The sequence below is a fragment of the Mustela erminea genome, chromosome 1 (genome assembly GCF_009829155.1).
Source record: "Mustela erminea isolate mMusErm1 chromosome 1, mMusErm1.Pri, whole genome shotgun sequence".
NCBI lineage: Eukaryota > Metazoa > Chordata > Mammalia > Carnivora > Mustelidae > Mustela > Mustela erminea.
Window position 1 is genome coordinate 17,338,873 of NC_045614.1, and position 21,120 is coordinate 17,359,992.

At 41.8% G+C, this 21,120-nt stretch overlaps 1 protein-coding gene and 1 long non-coding RNA gene across 2 annotated transcripts in view; both read right to left on the minus strand.

Moving 5' to 3' along the window:
* SETD2 (SET domain containing 2, histone lysine methyltransferase) overlaps positions 1-19,291 on the minus strand; it is a 127,361-nt gene extending 108,070 nt beyond the window's left edge. The window contains exon 1 of the mRNA XM_032317937.1: positions 19,003-19,291. Coding sequence (XP_032173828.1) covers positions 19,003-19,073 — 71 coding nt within the window. The 5' untranslated portion in view covers positions 19,074-19,291. The remainder of the gene's footprint in view (positions 1-19,002) is intronic.
* On the minus strand, positions 10,046-15,019 carry LOC116576185. Its single transcript, XR_004280069.1, has 3 exons — positions 15,009-15,019; positions 13,795-13,798; positions 10,046-10,809 (listed from the first exon to the last, which is right to left on the minus strand). It is a non-coding gene; the product is annotated as an uncharacterized LOC116576185 (long non-coding RNA).
* Positions 19,292-21,120: the final 1,829 nt, after the last annotated feature.

The window sequence follows — 21,120 nt, forward strand, 5'->3', positions numbered from 1 at the left end:
ACTCTTGGTTTTAGTTCACATCATGATCTCATGGTTGCAGGATCGAGCCCCATGTTGGGCTCTGCACTCAGAGCAGAGTCTGCATCAGATTCTCTCTCCTGTTCCCCACCTCCCAATAAATAAATAAAATATTTGTTAAAATAAATAAAAATATAAATATCTCTTAAAGATATAAAAGCATGAAAAAATATCTGGGGTGCTTCAAAATATTCCAGTAACACTAACAAAAAAATGGGGATATGAAACCAAGATGGCAAAGTGTTAGTAACTATTAAAGAATATACTGGGCAGGGGCAGGTGGGGTATTCATTGTACTGTATATTCTCTCTCATATGAATGTTTGAAATTTTTCATAATAAAAAAATGTTAATGTTTAATTGGAACATAAGAGAGGACAACCAATCCCCAAATAAATAAACCTTAAGAGACCATGTGTCCACATACAGCAAGTTAAGGGTGGGTGGTTAGAAGCATACTGGCAAGTGCTCACTTCAGCAGCATGTATGCTTAAAAAAAATAGAAAATAAAAAATTAAAAAATATGCTGGCAAAAACTTACATATTCCTGTAACCATCCAATCACCAACCTACCCACAATCAGGGCCCACTCACCTGGTTGTGGCTAAGCATTAATCTCTTTATCCAAGCAAAAATAATCCAGGATTCACCCATCTGATTTAGACTTTATTTCTATGGTTGCACAGAATTTCATTCCCCAACAATAATAAAATATGTATCATAAATATATATGATTATGCTATGACGGAAAATATTTTCTATAAATTAACTTTTGACAAATAGCATTAACATACAGTTCTACTTTAGGGGTCATTTAATTTGCAAAAAGAAAATTGAGAAAATTTTTTAAAAAGCAAAAATTCAGCAACAGTAGATATAAAACTATTTTGTATTTGGGAAGGAGAATATTAATATTCTGAATATTTAAATCTATCTTCCACCCATGTGCCAATCCTTTAGGATAAGTCACCACAGTGCTGTATTTCTATTTCCTGAGAAAAATCTTTGAGTTCTCAAGGTAAACATAAAAACAATACAGTATTTTGCACATCATTTGGCAAAATAGAAATCTGGTTACAATTTCCACTTCTAGATACCAAATTCCAGATATATAAGATTAATAAAATAATGTAGAATATAAAGTTGGTCTGTTTCATCTATAAAACAATTGTATCAGAACTTCTATCCCATGGGTTTTTGTTTATGTCTCAAATGTCAAGTTACACTATACAAGAATTTAAGAAAATGCAGTTGGTCCACAACCCTAGCCAGTAAGTCCCTAGCAACTTAAAAATATTCCAGTAATCACAGAGATGTTAAGTGACATAAAAAGCTCACTAGAGGGGCACCTGGGTGGCTTAGTGGGTTAAGCCTCTACCTTCCACTTGGGTCACGGTCTCAGGGTCCTGGGATGGAGGCCCGAGTCAGGCTCTCTGCTCAGTGGGGGGCCTGCGCGTCCCCCCGCCCCGGCCCCACCTCTCTGCCTACTTGTGGTCTCTCTCTGTCAAATAAATAAATAACATCTTAGAAAGAAAAAAAGAAGCTCACTAGAAGAGGTCTAATCTTATTCTCTATGATAGAGAAACACTACAAATTGAACAAGGTAGATGTACCCCTCACAGAAAAAACCGAGGGTAAAATGACAGAAGGACCTGGACTTGGAATTAAAATACTAGCCAGTATCTTTTTCTTTTCTTTTCAAGTAGGCTCCATGCCCAAGGTGGGGCTTGAACTCATGACGCTGAGATCAAGAGTTACATGCTCTACCAACTGAGCCAGTCAGGCACCCCAACAGTAGCTAATATCATGCATGAAAGTCAAAGTAGGCAGCTGGTTTTCATATCTACATCTACACTGATGAGAGCAAGGAAAACCAAAACGGACACTGTAAACACTGTAAATAGTATGATGAAAAAACGCAGGAATGCCTGGGCAGCTTAGTCCATCAAGCATCTGACTCTTGGTTTTGGCTCAGGTCATGATCTCAGGATCCTATGATGGAAACCTACATTGGGCTCCATGGCCAGCACAGAGTCTGCTTGTCCCTCTCCCTCTGCTCCTCTCCCTGCTCGCTCACTCTCTCTCAAATAAATAAATACGATCTTTTAAAAAAAAGAAACAAAGAAAAAGACCTATTCAGCATAAGCTTTTCTCTCTAGGGCCTTTCTAGTACCTTCCTACCAGAAGGTATGTCCCAATTCCTTTTCTCCTCCATTATGTGTTTTCAAAATACCAGATGGGGAGGCATACAGTTTAAGAGGTTAATTTAAATGGTTAAAGCAAAACCCTGAAAGTTAGTCAACTTGGATCTGAATACCAACTCCAGTACTTTTTAACACTAAGAAAAATGGTAGCCAAAGAGTTTACCTATGAAACTGAAATAATAGTATGGTATTTACTTCAAATAGAGGCTCAAAGGAGAATATCCATTTTAAATCCTCTATATAGCACCTGGTATATAGTTTAGTACTCAATAAATGGGAACTGTTAGCAATTTGTATTACATATTTGTAAGATTCTTTCATTAGCAACAGTCTTTACTCATAATGTATAAAAATATGAATCACTATGAAATACATCTCAAACCAGTAAGATATTGCATATCAATTATACTTCAATTTTAAAAAGTAGCCACTTTTAGGAAATAAGCATAAATAGTAAGGAACTTGCTCACTTTTATATCCCCAGGTCTTGGCACTAAAGAGGTGCACAGTAAATAATTCTGAATAAATGAGCAGAGGTAGAAGATGAAGGATAGAGAATGAAGAGAATGGTAAAAATACAGAGAAGCTGCAGAAGGAAAACAGAGTTAACACTTCACTGTAGTCTTCTGGCCCGTGCCAACTGGCTAAGTTTGTTACACATCCACAAGTACAGAAATTGAGACTAGAGTTTGCAAACTTTTATAGCAATGTGACCTTGACCAGTGATCCGTAGGCTTATACTTTTTTAAGCATTTTATTTTGAAATAATTACAGATTGACAGGAAATTGCAAAAGTAGTACAGAGAGTTTCTGTACACTTCACCCAGCCCCCTCCCATGGTGACATTTTATGTACAATATAAAAACCAGAACATTACCGTTACCCACACTAGATATAATTCACTTTTCAACATTCTTCTCAACCTGTATTCATATTCATTTGTGTGTGCATGTAGTTCCATGCAAAGTTATTCCATACAGAGATTCATATAACCACCACCACAATGAATACATGTAACTGTTCGATCAGTGCTGGATTCTGAATGATTTCTCACTTCAGGGGCACCTGGATAGCTTAGTGGGAAGCCTGCTTCTTCCCTCTGTCTGCTGTTCCCCTTGGTTGTAACTCACTCTCTGTCAAATAAATAAATAAAATCTTTGGGTTTTTCTTACTACTTCATTTTTCTAGGACTTCGTTTTTATTGTATGGTGTTTTTTTTAAAGATTTTATTTATTCATTTGGCAGAGAGAAAGAGAGCACGTGTGCGCACAAGCAAGGGAAGCAGTAGGCAGAGAGAGAGGCAGAAGCAGGCTCCCCACTGAGCAAGACTTCCAGGCTCAATCCCAGGACCCTGGGATCAGAACTCAGCAGAAGGCAGATGCTTAACTGACTGAGCCACCCAGGTGCCATTTAGCCTATGTTTAAAATATACAATCCATGACAGACTAACAGTTAATTTGAGAAACCTAACTACAAGATGTACAAATTGGCTTTATACTATTTGGAACCCCTTATTTCCTAAATAATTGATAAATGGATTTATTTTTCTCCTGTCAGGTAGCAGACAATCAAAACTGAAACATATACAGAAAGTCCCCACTTTTTGTATATTGGGATTTTACTGCTATCTAACAAAGTTCAGATATTCTTCATTCCTCAGTCAGGATTTCGCCTTAAAACAATTCCTCCAAAAGAATGTAATGTGTGGGGTGCATGGGTGGCTCAGTTTGTTTAAGCACCTGCCTTTAGCTCGGCTCATGATCCCAGAGTTCCAAGCCTGAGTCCCTTGTCAGGCTCCCTGTTCAGCAAGTTATCTGCTTCTTCCTCTCCCTCGGCTCCTCTCCCCAACCCATGCTCTCTTGCTCTTACTCTCTCTCACTCGTGCTTCCTCTCAAATGTGGGAGGGGGAATATTAAAAAAAAAAAAAAGAAGAAGAAGAAGAAGAAGAAGAGAAGAAGAATGCAACATGTGGGGAATAAAAGACATGACCTAAAAAAAAGAAAAAAAAAAAAACACAAAAAACCAGAACTCCAGATGCTTCACAATCCTCATCCAAAATTCTTCCCATTGGATTTCTTTTTTACATTCCCAGATTCCTGAAAATACACTAGAATCATTTCTTACCTGGAGTTTGGAGAAATGTTTCTTTAAAAAAAAAAAAAAAAAGATGTATTTATCTGAGACAGAGAGAGCAGGATCAGTGGGGAGAGGCAGAGGGAGAAGACGACCCTCTGCTGAGCAGGGAGCCTGCCATGGGGCTCGATCCTAGGACATGAAAATCATGACCTAAGCCAAAGACAGACACTCAACCATCTGAGCCACCCAGGCACCCCTTGGAGAAATGTTTTGATATGTTTAGACCACCTGTCCTTTTTTTTTTTTTTTTAATTTTTTAATTTTTAAAGATTTTATTTATTTGACAAAGAGAGATCACAAGTAGGCAGAGAGGCAGATAGAGAAAGAGGGAGAAGCAGGCTCCCTGCTGAGCAGAGAGCCCGATGTGGGGCTCGGATCCCAGGACCCTGAGATCAGGACCTGAGCTGAAGGCAGAGGCTTAACCCACTAACCCACCCAGGCACCCCCAGACCACCTGTCATTTATTAAGGTATCTTCTTTTAGCTCCTAGCACACACTTTCCACACTCTTGTTTGTGACAGTATGATTAGGACTCTGTAAACTACATTTTTCCTCTAGCACAAATAGCTTGTGCTAGAAGACTGAAAGGCTGCGAGAGTAAGGGTGAATGTGCTCCCTCCTGTTGGTCACAGTTTCTACGAGTGCTAACCCACTAATATATTTTCATCCTGACGTTGATTCCAGTTTCTACCTTTTTTCCACAATTTCAGACCAGCCTTACTGCAACCCCTCAGATGCCAGCACCAGTTGTCAGGTACCCCCTCCTCAGAGGCCTCAGCTCCAGGGGGCCCTACCTACTCCAAGATTCTAGGTTTTGAGAACCACACCCCCTTCCTTTCTCCCTCCAGCCCTAGGATAGGCAGCTACTTCCTGCCTTTCTGCTGGTGTTACCTTCAGTGTCCCCTTTTGATTTTCTCAGTTTTCCAGCAGCCCTTTCAACCAATTCCTTACATTAAATTCTATCTTCTGACTGATAAGAGAAAAACAGCCTGAAAGCTTAAGAAGAATTAGAAGTATTATTCTAACATAACTATGAGATTCATCACTAATGCCACATTGGGGTACAGTGAGCTTCTTACCAAGCTACCCTAAAAAACATGAAACTAGGATGGGCCATGCCTTCCTGAAAATTTAATATACTTTAAAACTGTACATAAGCAATCTTGCAAATTAGACACTCAAGTGTAGGCAAATTTTCCATAAAGTCCCAGGAAGAAAATATTTCAGGCTTCACAGGTCATGCAGTCTGTCAGAACTACTCAACTTAGACATTTTTGTGGGAAAACATCCATATACAATAAGTGAATGAGCATGGCTGTGCTCCAGTAACTATTTACTGACACAAAAACTTCAATGTCGTATCATTTTCATATATCACAAAATACTATTCTTTTAGTGTTTTTAACCATTTTTTAAAAGATAAAAAATCAGGGGTGCCTGGGTGGCTCAGTGGTTTAGCCTCTGCTTTCAGCTCAGGTCATGATCCCAGGGTCCTGGGATAGAGCCCCCCATCAGGCTCTCTGCTCAGCAGGGAGCCTGCTTCCTCCTCTCCCTCTGCCTGCCTCTCTGCCTACTTGTGATCTGGCAAATAAATCAATAAATTCTTTAAAAAAAAAAAAGATATAAAATCATTCTTAATTCATAGGCTATACAGAAACATCCAGGCAGGCTGCATCTGGCCCACTGGCCAGTTTGCCAACCCCCATTCTAGACATTACTTATTACAAAAATCAAAGTGTGATGTTTACTGGTGGGCTCAAAAAACTGAGTTTAAACCTAGGCTTAAGCTATAATTAACCTTAAACCTCACAGAGACAAAACAATGTTACTTATGTTCTTCAAACTTTAAGATTTTATTTATTTGAGGGAGAGAGAGAAAGCATGAGCAGGGGGAGGGGCAGAGGGAGAAGCAGATGCCCCACTGAGCAGGGGGTCCCGACACAGGACTTGATCCTAGGACCCCAGGATCAAGACCTGAGCCTAAGGCAGACACAACCACTGAGCCACTCAGGCACCCCAAACTTTCTTTTGATGAAGACAAAAGATTTGAAAATTTACTAACCAGGAAATTTCAAAGTATGATCTAGGCTCAATTTAAACATTCACCAATTTTTATATCTTCTTTCTCCTTCTATAACACCATAAAAATAAGCACTGGTTTTTGTCTGTCTGGCCTGTCTGTATGTGGCTGTGTTCCTATATAACGTCGCTTAAGAGTAGTGAAATTTGAATTTCATATAGTTTTCATATGTCACAAAATATTCTTTTGAAGAAAATTAAAAATGTAAAAACCATTAAAAAATGTAAAAACCACTCTGAGCTCACAAATACAGGTGGTCAACCAGATTTGGCCTGTGGGCCACAGTTCAACAACCCCTGTTTTAGTTTTATTTATTTTGTTATTTATTTTTTTACTATTCATCTCCATGACTTAAGCACTGTTTTTATGGTGGTGGTTGTTTTTTGAGGTGGGTGTAGAGGTAGAAGGAGAGAGAAAATCTTAAGAAAACTCCACACCCAGCGTTGAGACACTCGACAGGGTTCAATATCACCATCCTGAGACTGTGACCTGTGCTAAAATCACGAGTCAGACCCTCAAGCAACTGAGCCACCCAGCATCGGTTTTTTAATTAACCTTGAGGGGTTCCTAGGTGGCTCAGTTGGTTGGGCAACTGCCTTCCGCTCAGTTCATGGTTCCAGAGTCCTGGGATTGAGTCCTGAATCAGGCTCTCGACTCCATGAGGAGTCTGCTTCTCCTTCTGACCTTCTCTGCTCTCATGCTCTCTCTCACTTTCTCTCTCAAATATATAAAAACTTTAAAAAAAAAATAATTAATTAACTTTGAATAATGCAAATTTCTGAATCAGAGAATCAGTAAGAAAGGGTCTTGATGTTCAACTTAGAAAAACTTAAGTTAGAGCAATATGGTCTCATTTCCAAAACAATTCAAACAGAAAAAATATTACAGACATCCAAGCAAGTTAGGTACAAGTTTATTTCAAAGTAACCATGATTACACAGCCTCTCCTATTAATCTACAGCTACTCTGATCAGCACCGAAGAATGATGTCTCTGGAATCTTATGCTCTCACAAATATGCTCATTATTGCTACTTGTGAGCTCTGTCCATTTGTCCAAAAACCGTGAGTTAAAGTCCTAAGAACCCCTGAACTAGAACTACCGCATCATGTGGACAGAGCATGAACTGGTAATAACAAAAAAAGCACAAGCAGCAGTGCAGTTTCATGCAGGACATGAAGAAAGGCAAAAATAAACATTAGCCCTGTTCACAAAAGTCAAGTGATCTGCCTATGTACCTCTCCTGGTTTCCTTAATATATGGAATGACAACAAACCAAGGCTGGCGTTTCACTTTAGTACAAGTTCCTAGAAGCTCATTTCCAATGAAGATTTCAGACTATTTAAGGCACTTGGCCAAAAAAGCAGATCTGGATGGTTTACATATCCAGTGTACCTTTTGCTGCAACAATATTCAGCCATCTAACCCTCCAGCATACATATTTGCAAAGTCAAAGAAAAGAAATAACTCAAGGAGGAAATTCTCCCCACCCTCCGAATTGAACTATTATAATTACAAGCACCTCAAGACTCCAGAAGACCCCCCAGGAAAACAAGTTAACTCAGAATACAGAAATCCAGTTGATTACTAATGGCTGCTATTATGTTATTCCTTAATTAGTATCATTAAAAAGTTAGTCTTGGAGCAGCTGGATGGCTCAGCTGGTTAAGCAACTGACTCTTGATTTCAGCTCAGGTCATGATCTCAGGGTCATGGGATCAAGCCCCTCCTAGGGCTCCAAGCCAGGCACGGAGCCTGCTAGAGAATCTCTCTCTCTCCCTCTGTCTCTCCACTCCCTCTTAAAAAAAAAAGAAGAAAAAAAAAAAAGGCAGTCTTTGACAAATTGGTAAATGAAAATACTCTTGCTCAAGTTGTGGTATCATCACTAGCTAGCAAGCATAGCTTGAACTTCTTTGGGTCTTCTTTTCCTACCTTATTCATAAAATCAGAGGCACTATCTTCCATGCCCTTTAAAATCACAGCCTTGGTAAACCATAATAATGAGTTAGGGGAGGAGGGAGTGGGAAGCCACAGTAAAGAGAAGTCATTAGTTAAGGTAATAAAGCCTCCCTCGATGAGATACCACTTAAGAGGCTCAGCAATTTACACTGGGGCAAATGCAGAGGAGTCTAACTGGAAATGGGCATAGGGACAATTTTCCCTTCAGTATGACCCTTGAGCACCCTCACTCACCCTTTTTGCCTAACTCCCATTCTTTAGGCTAAGTATACATCCTCTGGGCAGCCCTCCCTGCCTTACCCACCCCTCTACTCCACCAGTCTGGCTTAGCAGTCCCTGCTCTAGCTCACTGTACTCACTTCTGAATCCCTATCACAAGGCAGGAATTCAATATACGTTAGCTGAATAGCCAAGAGTTCAATCCAGCTAGTTTTTCTTTTTTTTTTTTTTTTAAGATTTTATTTATTTATTTGACAGATAAAGATCACAAGTAGGCTGAGAGGCAGGCAGTGAGAGAGAGGAGGAAGCAGGCTCCCTGCTGAGCAGATAGCCTGACGCGGGGCTCGATCCCACGATCTTGGGATCATGACCGGAGCCGAAGGCAGAGGCTTTAACCCACTGAGCCACCCCGGTGCCCCCAGCTAGTTTTTCTTAATCAACTGGATTTAAAAGGTTTGATTATAACGAAAAAAAAAAACTGAATAAAATTCATAATGATTTCATAGAATTTAAGGCTTAGCATTTAATTTTTTTTTCAGTTCTAAATATAAAAAGCATCAGCTTTTTATCACCAGAGAACAAAACCCTCAATTTTAGGGACGCTTGGGTGGTTCAGCCGTTAGGCATCTGCCTTTAGCTCAGGTCACGATGCCAGGGTCCTAGGATCGAGCCTCGCATTGGGCTCCCTGCTTGGTGGGAAGCCTGCTTCTCCCTCTCCCACTCCCTCTGCTTGTGTTCCCTCTCTGTCAAATAAATAAAACCTTTTAAAAAAAAAAGCCTTAATTTTAAATTATCAAGTCTTCTACCATTTTTCAGTGTCACAGCCTTATGGTATATCCCAAAACACCCCTTGATTTATCACTGCATCTGTAGTTGCCTCAATTCCTTTTGGCCCCTAATATTCACAGATAGATAAATGAGACTACTGATGGAAGGATCTGATCAGAAAGACAACTAAGCATGGGGAAAGGGGTATAATTTAAATAGATTATTCATCCTGGAAAAAACACAAATATACAAAACAACAACTAAAATGGCTGGGGGAAAAAAACTGGTCTAGCACAAAACACAATAGGCTATCCTACCTTAGGAAACATTCATGGTTCTCTCTCAGACCACCACTATGAGATATCCAATTATCATCAGTCTGTCTCCACAAGGACCAACAGAAGAAGCATAAAAACTTCTCTCAGCACTCATCATTCATTAGCCCAACTCATACACTCAATTCCCTGACTTTCTCTGTTCTAATGCAAGTTATTTAAGAATGTCTTACAAAAGATATGAGTAATTACTTTTTTAATATTTTATTTATTTATTTGAGAGAGAAGACACAGTGAGAGAGGGAACATAGGCAGGGGGAGTGGGAGAGGGAGAAGCAGGCTTCCCACCGAGCAGGGAGCCCAACGAGGAGCTTGATTTTAGGACCCTAGGATCATGCCCTAAACCAAAGGCAGACACCCAACAACTGAGCCACCCAGATGCCCCTATGCCTATTAATGCTGCTATTCACTCTATCAGAAAATCAGACTGACTGTTAAGAATCAGGTCAACTCAAACATTTATTAAGCACATACTATTATGCATCCAACTGCTAGTTACCAGGATTCCTCCATCTAAAACAGTAAGTCTCTATAACATATCTGTTATGTTCCCTGGATTTGGTAGTACATGGGACAAAATCCTTTAGGTCCTAGCAATAGACAGAACCAAAAAAGTCTGTGTGATCCAAGAGAATGGATGAATGCTTATACAGAGAGGCTCCAATAAAATGGTCAGCCTTCCTTGATGCTTCACATTAGTAACCACCTAAAGGATCTTAAAAGTTGGAGAATTATAAAAATACACATGCAGACAAATATATCTTATAAAATATTAATATGGGAAAACAGTAATTATGGAAATAAAAGTACTAAGCAAGAGGTACACATCAAAAAAAAAAAAAAAGCTAACAAATTTTGCAGCTATCATATGCACAGCAGAAAAATGTCAGGTTCCAACTCCTGCCCCAATTTTGTATCTCCTAACAGTATCATTATCTTCTCTAGTAAGTAAAAAAGGTAGTCAAAGAAAGATAGATGGACATCAAGTATTTCTTGGTAGTCTCACTGTCTCTCTAATGAACACAAGCAATGTAACTGGGGAAACACTGGTTTTATATTTAACTACCACTGTTTCAAAGTGTTAATATTCAGCTATTAACGTTACTTTCTTATACAAACTGCTATTAATCTGCCAGAAAGAATACATTATACTTTTCATGATTGTAGCAACTGGTTTCCTGAATAATTACAATAAATAGTTTTCTTTCTTTCTTTTTTTTAAGATTTTATTTATTTATCAGAGAGGGGGGGTGGAGAGAGCGAGCACAGGAAGACAGAATGGCAGGCAGAGGCAGAGGGAGAAGCAGGCTCCCTGATGAGCAAGGAGCCCGATGTGGGACTAGATCCCAGGGCGCTGGGATCATGACCTGAGCCGAAAGCAGCCACTTAACCAACTGAGCCACCCAGGCGTCCCAATAAATAGTTTTCTAATGGACATGGTAAACTTAAGCTAAAGAGCACACCTATTAAGGTTATCTTAGGGAAAACTTCAATAGTATATTTTCACCTATTTCTAACAAAATGTTTTATTGTACCTCAACAAAATTTACCTCTTTACTACAGATAATTTTCAGCATAGAAGAAATACCATAAAACGTGTAGCTTACGTTTTAGAGTTGAAATAGATACTCCAGTCTAGAACTGATAAAATAATGGAAGAGGTGTATTTTTAACCAAGTAATTTTAGAAAGTCTGTGTGAGTTCCAGATTAGAGTAAGTGGATTTCCATAGAAAGGGTCTGCAGCCATCTATGTAATTCATGAAAAATAATGTAGCTCTACTTTACATTCACACAAAATTCATTTAAATTTTAACCTTGGCATCATCTGCCTACTACAGTAAGAGTATGTAATTAAAAACTATTCACTAAGAGGCCAAATATTAGACAAAAGACTCAAAGTACAAGTTAGTCCATAGGTCTCCACAAAGAGCTAATCATGAAACAAATACTGGTGATTACTATACAACTAACCCTCCCCTAAGAGAGGACCTAACTGCACATGGCAGGAAGCGGGCAGCAGGAAGAGATATAGTCAGAAACCATCACTTGCTCCAGGTTCTTGCAAGCCCATAAGCAGTGCTCCCAGTAAACAGACCTCCCAGCCTCTGCCAGCAGGATCACACTTCTAGCAACACCCACACCATCCCAGGGATATTCTCACTTGTGAGATGTTAGCATCTGACAGAAAAAGCACTCTAAAATAAAAAGCATCTATAAAAATTTAGACCAACTTTAAAATTTTATCTCAATGACCAACATATTTGCTTAGCTGGAAAAGATACTGATGTAACCACTAGTTTGATTTAAAAAAAAAAAAAAAAGACTATCAAATTAAAATACATTGTACTTGAATTCCAAACCTAAGGGACTTGGATACAACATTCCACTAGCATACAATAACCAAAAATTACATGAGTTAAACTGCCTCTCATTTGAATCCATGAAAGCAGACTTTCAAATATACATCCATTATGAAAAACAACAAACCTACTGAATTTTCAGTTGGCCAGCTTGTTGGCCAGCTTCAAACCAACGATTTTCAAAAAACTGTACTTAAATGCCTTGAGTTTTCTTTTCAAAATAACCAAGCAACTAATCAAAGTAGGGCAGGAATAAAAACTACTTAATCTGGGGCAGCTGGCTGGCTCAGTCGATGGAGCATGTGACTTGATCTCTGGGTCATAAGTTCAAGCCCCACATTGGGCATAGAAATTACTTAAAAATCTTTAAAAAAATAAACAAAAACTACTTAATCCATCAGCACCAGACAGAGCCAACAGTAATATATATACAATGTATTTTTTAAAAGAAAAAAGTATAAAATTCAAAGTCTAAACAAAATCATGAAAACATTATTATAAATTAACCAGATATACTCACTCAGTGGGGAAACATTATTTGGAAGGACACCTACCATAGCACATGTCCTAAAGCCTTTTTAAACTGCTTCACATGACAACCAGACACCGTAATAAAGCAACTCAGTATTTCCTGTTAAAAATGAGTACATCTTATAAGTAAATGCAAATATGTAGAGGATACAGTATGTAGAAAAAAGGTAGAATGATGTATGTAGTATGATTCCACTTATATAAAAACAAACAAAAAAAGGAAAAGGTCTGGAAAGGTACACACTAAATTGTTAGTAGTGGTCACCCTCTTGGATAGGGGATTTGGAGAGGTGGAACAATGAGGAAATGTCAAGGGTGGATTTTTACTTTTTCCTCTATTAATATCTGTATTATCTTACCCCTCTGCCATAGGCCTTTATTGTTTAGGTAATTAAAAAAAGAAACCATTTAAAACATACTACCAGACACTGTTACTGTTCTTAAAATAGTACCCTTATGGTACATCCAGAGATAACAGTAATATACCTCCAAAGCTTGAATTTTAAAGCTCTATCCTCGGAGATTAAAGAGGACAAAGAGACATCACCATTATAATGCAAACTTAGACTGAAAGGAGAGGACACTGTTGAGACAACCGGTAAAATGTAAACATGAACAGTAAGAGTTAACAGTATGACTACAAATAGTAAATCGCCTGGTCATTGGTTATCCAAGAGAACACTTTTGCTTAAGTAATACTATGAAATATTTAGGGGTGAAGAGTCATGAGGTCTGCAACTTGATTGAGCCAAAAATAAAATCAGGTATATTCTTTTATATAGAAAGATAAACCAAACGTGACAAAATTTTCAATTACTGGTGAATGTAGATAAACAGTATGTGGAAATTCATTACGCTATTCCTGCAACTTCTGTTCAAGTTTGTTATTTTTTTTAATAAAATGCCTCCCCACACCCTGCTTTGGCTCTCGCCCCCCTCCTACCCTACCCCTTGCCCTGGATTTCTCTCAAAGAAGGAAGGATTCTAAACTTGATGCTTGGTAACTCCAGATGTAATGGTTCAGTTTCTAATATGAATGGTTTCTGAGGGCCTTACGATAATGGCTCTTAGTGCATTACAAAATAAGGTACTCTACAATACTCTGGAAGAATTAACAGAAACAAAGCTGGTCAACTTTTGATTCAGTAACCCAGGCTATTCATTCTTTGCCATCCAACATCTGACTATTCTAGCTTCTCTGCAAAAACTGGCAACGATCATGGAACACCACCAATTATCTAGTCAAGAAAAATTATAAATATGTTAAAGAGTAAATTATAAATTATAATACACTTCAATTTTTTTAAAGGGAATAGATTTAATCAGTCAGTACAGTGAAAAGTGGCAGAAAAGATTTGGAGATATCAAAGTTCCACTGAGGAAACTAAGAAAATATGGTCTACTAATGGGTTAAAAGTATGTACTGGCAGCTGGAGCTTTTCTTAGTAAAACACAACTGTATCAACAGTTGCTTGATACCTTTCTAAAGACATAATGTGTCAGTATTAAGAATGGTCGGCCTGAAATCTGGCAAAGAGCACAGAGGAACATAAATATTGTAGAGGTATACTCTCTCCTAAGTACGAGAATAGTTTATCAGGCTTTCTCGCCAGGAAACCCTCCCAGTGGTATTTCCTCTTAGTTGGCTTCCTATGGCATCTCCATTCCCACTGTTAACTAAGGTGAATTACAAGAATTCTATGAGAACTTGACCAACTTCACTGCTTTATATTTTATTAGAACATGTAGAAATATTTTTCCCAGTTCATAAACTTTATTTTGGCCAAATTCATCATGCTTTTCTTATCATGATGCCTTGTATTCTTTCTAGCTGCATCTTTCCATCCAGTACTAATAATAAAAGAGCTAACACTATCCTAATTCTTAAATTCTCATAAAACCCTTTGCAGAAAATACTATTATGATCCCCACTTTATAATGACACCAAAGCACAGAGTTTAATTATGAAACCTACTAAGGTTCATAAAGCTATTAAGTAAAAAAAAGAGGTGAGATTCTAAAACCTAGCTCCAAAGCCCAGGGTTTAACTTTTTTTGTGTGCTTTGGACAAAAAAATTTTGGCAGTCTGATAAAGCCTGTGGATTTCTTCTCAGCTTAATATTTTTAAATGCATAAAATAAAATACAAGGATTACAAATGAGACCAATTATGTTGAGGACAAAGACCCCAAATGTGTGGTACAGTAATACATACGCTTCTTAATGTAGTGGTAGATCTCTTCTCTACTATAATGTAGAGAGGTAATGATGTACATAATGTAATGCTTACATTACATCAATGTTTTGATGTAATAATAAACATTAATATTTTGAGGTATCTACAACCACAGCATATTATTAAAAATATTTTACTTGTACTAATAGTAAAATCACAAGTACTGTTGGTAGTCCTGTAGTTTGCTATTTACATTAGCAATTAAAAGAAATGCTAACTTCTAGTTAAAGGCTGGTGAAGAGGTAATTTTCCCAAGTTTAAGGATGCCATCCAAGTTAAGATCCCCCCTCCATTGCACACTATAATAAAAGCCTCTTAATACTGCAATTTAAAGGGATCACTCCCGGGTCCTTGTCTCTTTCTTCTCAGGCTCCATTGGTGATCTCTTCCAGTGCTGTGGTTGATGACCACAAAATGTATCTCTAGTAGTCCAGCCAGACCTTTCCCCTGAACTCCAGGGGACTATCAATTCAACCCCAATGTCTAACAGGCATTTCAAACTTAACCATGTCTAAAACTGAACTCCTAACCTACTTCCCAAACTTGTTCTTGTCACAATCATACCTGCTACCTTGGTTGATGGCAATTCCATCTTTCTAACTACTCAGCCAAAAAACCTTGGAATCATACTTGGCTCCTCTCTCACATGCCACATCTGATCAACAAATCATTCTGTTCATTCTTCAATGTATACCCAGAATCCAATCATTTCTCACCATCTCCTGGTTACCACTTTTACAAGTCACTAGCAGCTCTCTTCCAGATTGCTAACTTCATTACAAGTCTCCCTGCCTCTTCTGTTCTCCCCTGCAAAGGGGGTGATCCTTCTGAAGCTGAAAGCAGAGCATGTCACTTCTCTGTTGAAAACTCTGGACAAAGTCCTTGTGACTCTAGAAAGCAGTGTGAAATCTGCATCCCACCCTGACCCAAATTACTATTTATTGCTCTTTTTCATTCATTCCGTTTTAGCCATACCAGACAGAATTCACCAGGTTTGCCTTAGCACCTTGGAACTATTCCCTCTACCTGGAATGCTTTCACCCCAGGTACTAATGCAGTTAACTCCCCCTCTTTTGAGTCTTTGCCCAAGTATCATTCTCAAGAAGGTACACCCAGTCTACCTTATTTTAAAATGTCACATCTTCCCCAGAAATTCTGGACTCCCCCTTACCCTGCCCCATTTTTCAAAGCACTTTCCTTTGACTATTCTGTATTATTCATTACTACCCATCACCCAATTTTGCCCACAAGGGCAAAATTGTTTTGTACAACACTCACCTCTAGTGCACCTATGTTTGGCACAAAACAGACATGCATATGTTCAAAGAACAGCACTTCTACAGCTGTTAAATACTTGCCTCTCTTATCAGAAGAGTTCCTTAAAGACTTTAACTGGATCTAATTTGCAGTGTCCTCAACACCTGGCCCCAACAGCAGACACCTAATGCACAGATACTCAGGTGATTACAGCCATTTTCACCTGAAACACAATCCTATATGCCACAGGAAAAAAGGCCAGGTCTCACAGCTGTGACTGATTAAAGAGTGCAAGACAAACACAGAACATCAGGTTCCAACAGTTACTTCAATCAAACTGAATTTATGTTTCCTGCTTCAATTTTTTCACGTGTCTAAGAACCATTCCAAACTACTTAAAGTCTAAAAGGGGCACCTGGTCATTCTTTCTCCTGGGCACATCACCCCCTCAAGTCCACCTAATCTTTCCAAGCTTGACTTTAAATCCTACCTCTTAAGTTTTCCCTGATGACTCCAGCTAGAAGCATCTATACATGCCACACTCTGTGCCAAGGGCTTTTCATACATTCTTCTTTCTCATCCAGTCCTCCCCAAAGCCCTATGAGGTTTCTACCATCACAATCCCTATTTTGAAGATGGGAAAACCCAAGTCTAGAGAGATGGAGACATTTGTCCAAGGTTCAACTAGTTTTCAAACCCAGGGATGTCTGACTCTGAAATCTAAGTCCTTTAACCCTACACTGTACTGCTTTTCCCCCTTCTGTGGCATAGTGACTGACTAGCTTCTACATACTACCTCAGAGGGCCTCCTGTCACTTCATTTCTCTGGGTTTCAGTTCCTGTATCTGACAAACAGGTGATGTTGTTCAGGATGCCTACTAAGATCCCTTCTAGTTCTTACAATATTATAACAGAAAACGTGTTATAATTCTTTTTATACCCATGCAGATTAATACACACACACACACACACACACACACACACACTTTGGAACTTAAGTCACTTAAAAATGCAAAGCGGTGGCGACATAAAAGCAGTGGAAATAACTCCAAGACCTGTGTCAAACAATAAACATTCTTGATTCCTCCCGACTCAGGTCCATCAAAGATGCACTTCTGAGTCCATTTCCCACATTATGAAAAATTCTATTTTCCCCAAGAAGTGTAAGGATGTGACCCTTAAGGTTTCTGGACTTCACCACATAAACTGATAAAAAGAAAGGTAAGCAGGCACTTAGTCCAATCAGGGGCTAGCATGTTGTTTTGTACAGGACAACTGTTCAATAAGTGTTTATTAGATCATGATACAGAATGGTTTGAGGTTCTCCAAGTCTCATACCAAAAGCCTATATACAACATGAGCTTTGTAACCGGACTGACGATGGTGCAGTAAATTAAAACACTCTAATTGAGGTAATGTTAACCTAAAACCAAAGAACCCGAGAAAGGATAAAGCCATGTTGAGACAACTTACTATCAACTTACTAGACAAAGCTGGGTTTAGAATTATTTCTCTTTGTGTGCAGAAACCACCATCAATATCCCAATATCATCCTTCTGTGTTTCAAATGAATCTAAGAACTATCAAGTAAGATCCAGACATTACTGGACCAAGTGGAAAAGCTTTAGCAAAGGGTTAAAAAAAAAAAAAAAAAAGATAGCTGAGCTAATCAAATGTGTCAAAAGAGCAAATCTCTTGGAATCCTTCTGCACACAGAAGTGACAGTTTCATCTGAAATCCCTACCAACAGTTATGTTTAAAATGAGTCGTATATTCGTAGGTCTAGACTTCAACCAACACCAGCAAATGGAGTTTCAGATAGCTTTTTAAAACAATAGTCTTGTGAGGGCGTAAGGAAAGAAGTGAATCCAGGCTCTCGAGTGGAAGCTCTCCGAGGTATCAGATACAGTAGCAGATACAGCCCTACCCAGAAATTTAAAAAAAAAAAAAAAAAAAAATGTCCAACTCTGAAAAAATACTATCGGGCAAAACTGTATTTCAGGTCTCTAGACTGCTGTCTCTTCAGAGAATCCTCAAATGATCCTCGGTTTTTAAGTAAGTCTTTATGAGAAGTAGAAAGTCATCCATTTAGGGTAAAAGGGTCCTGTTATCGAGGAAGTTGTGTCCGAAAGTGTGCAAATCCCACAATCTGGAAGAGAACGTGTGCCCCTCCGAAGGCTTTCATTTTCGGGCGGAAAAACAAACCCGGTGTCACCTCAACATCGGGGCCACACAAATCTCGCCACCATTACAAAACCGAAGTGCCAGAGGTGCAGAAGCTGAAGCCGGAAGCACTGCGAGGCCAGGATCGAGTTCCAGGAGGGAAAAAAATCAAACCTGAGAGTGCAGCCCGGAGCCTCCGCGGCCCCAAGCCGAGGGAGGCACGCTAGGCCCTTCCGGTCCCAGCCACCGTCGCCGGGAGGCCGGGCGACAGGCCGGGCGACGGGCCGGGCTTCCACCCGAGCCCGGGGATTCGCGGCCTACCCTCGCCGGTGCCCTCTCGCTGACTCCGACACCGGCAGCTCCTCCGTCTCGGCCCCTCTGCCTGCGGCGCGGCCTGCGCGCACCGCGAGGAGCCTGAGGAGTCCGCCGAGCCTCGGGCCGGCCGGGTCGGTGCGGACGCGGCGGCGGAGGCCGTGGCCGCCCCTCCCCCACCGGCCCGGCCCAACCGCCGCTGCGACGCGAGCAGCCGCGCCAACGCCGGGCCCAACGGCCGACCCGCCGCGGCCCGGGCGAGAAGCCGCGGCTGCGGCGGCGCGGGCCTGCTCCCCACGCCGACCGCGCGAGTCCACCGCGGGCCCGTTACTCCTCGCGCCGGCCCGCGCCGCCGCCCGTCAGGACGCGCCGCCCTCGGGGCTCTGGCGGAGGGCGCCCGCGGCGGGCCGCGGAGCAGATACTTACTCAGGGGTCGGGTGCTCGGGGTCGTAGAAATCCCCCATCTTCGGAGGCGGCTGCGGCGGCAGCTGCTTCATCAGGAGCGGCTGGAAGCGGCGACGCGAGCCCCCTCCCCGCGGCAGGGCGACGCGCGGGAGGGGAGGGGAGGGGAGGAGGCCGCTGGTCCGACCGCGGCGGCGGCGGCGGCAGGGGCGGCCCGCGTCGCTTGCTCGCTCGTTCCCTCCCTCCCTCCAGCGCCCGCCCGCCGCTCTCTCCCCCACACACTCACACGGGGAGCGACGCGCACCCCGCCAGCCCCTCCGCTGCTCAGGCCCGGCCCCTTAAAGGGACACGCACGGGCCGCGCGTCCGCCGCCAGTCGGCGCTCCCGCAGCTGCCGGGCGACCCCAGGCGGGGGCGGGTCGGCGGGCCAGATCCTGCCCGCGGCTTCCCGGAACAATAAGCGCCGGACCCCGAGCGGCGAAGCCGCCGCGACCCCTCCTTCGGGCCCACCGAGGCGGCGGGGGGCTGAGGCGTGACCCGGCCCAGCCCAGGGCAGTTGGTTGGCAACGTCGGGGGAACCGCCCGAGCCCGCCGGGACTCTACCCTTCCTGCCCCGCCGCCTGGGAAGACCTGCCCCTCCGGAGCAGCGGAGCCCACCGAGGCGGCGTCAAGGGCCCGCCTCCCGGGCCTCCGAGCTCTGAGGTACCGGGTCGCCGCGCCTCCCGAGCCTCTCGCCCTTCTCTTTATTTCTCCTCCTCGCTTTCGCTCCCCCTTGCCTCTTCATCTCCCCCACCTCAGCAGGTATGGAAACGGAGCCAGGCCCGGGATTCGCCCGGAGACCGAGCTCCCGGGACGCCCGCTCCTCCTCCCCGCCTCCTTCTGGGTCTTCTGCCCCCACCCCAACTCTGCAAGGCCGCAGCGCCCGTCTTCCGCGGGGCTCTCAAGGCCTCGGAACAGACGTCCTCGTCCAAGGCTGTTGATCACGTTCCTGCGAAAATGAGGTGAGAGTTAACAGGACAGCTTGAAAGGGCTACGGTTTTTATTTTGGGGAGGAGAAACAAGAATGCACAAAGCCTTTAGGTAAACGTTCAGGACATTAAAGAGTTTATGGCAGTTGATCATTTTGGAAATTGGGACTTCATACGATCGACCAAGCTTCGGCGGGGTAGGGGTGGCGTGGGTCGCTATAAGTTCAAATAGGAATTTAATAGCAAGTAGTGGCTTGGGAGGATGTGTCGCAGACTGACTATGTGCCTCCCACCCGCCCAGTCTACGTTAAAAATCCTAACCTCCCGGGTTTTAGGAGGTGGGGCCTTAGGGTGATTAAGTCATAAGGGTGGAGCCCTCCTGAATGGGATTAGTGCCCTTATAAAAGAGACCCCATTGAACTCTTTCTGTCTGCCTCGTGTGGGAAGATAACCAGGAGAAAATAGCAGGCGGCTACAACCTCGAAGAGTTCTCCCACCAGAGTTCAGCCATGCCTGCACCCTGCTCTGGGATTTCTAGCCTCCAGAACTGTCAGAAATAAATGTCGGTTGTTTATAGCCACCCAGTCTGTATGGTATTCTGTTACAGCAGCCTGAACCAAGACAGTATGTGTCCTAATTACTGAAATGTGATCTTAGTGAACACACACCTTTTACCGGCTCTTTTTTATACCCTGTAAGTGTGTGCATGCACATATGCATATGCCGGCAGCCTCTACCAGCGTTTTATCATTTCTCACTTGGGGATTATGTTAGCATTTTTTTCTGTTGCCTTTAGGCACAGAATCCAGGTACAGGGCCCATCTGATTCCCTGGGTTCAAGTCTCTCATGACCCCTTCTTTACAGACCATGAATGTTACATAATTTCTCTGTGCTTTTTTTTTCTCATTGTAAGATGAGAATGTTAATGTGGACAGGTCCTGTCACTGTTGCAAGGATTAAAGGAGAGAATATTTGTGAAGCTCTAACTTCCAGTAAACGTCGAAAGTTAATCAGACCTTTTATTTTATTTAGTGCAGTGGTTAAGAGCTGACTCTGCTTTGCATCAGATACGAGCCCTGCCGCTTTTCCAGTATATGACACTGGGCCTGGTTACTTTTCATGCAAGATTGTTGGAAGATTGAATACTGTTAAATGCCCTCATCTGTTATTGTAC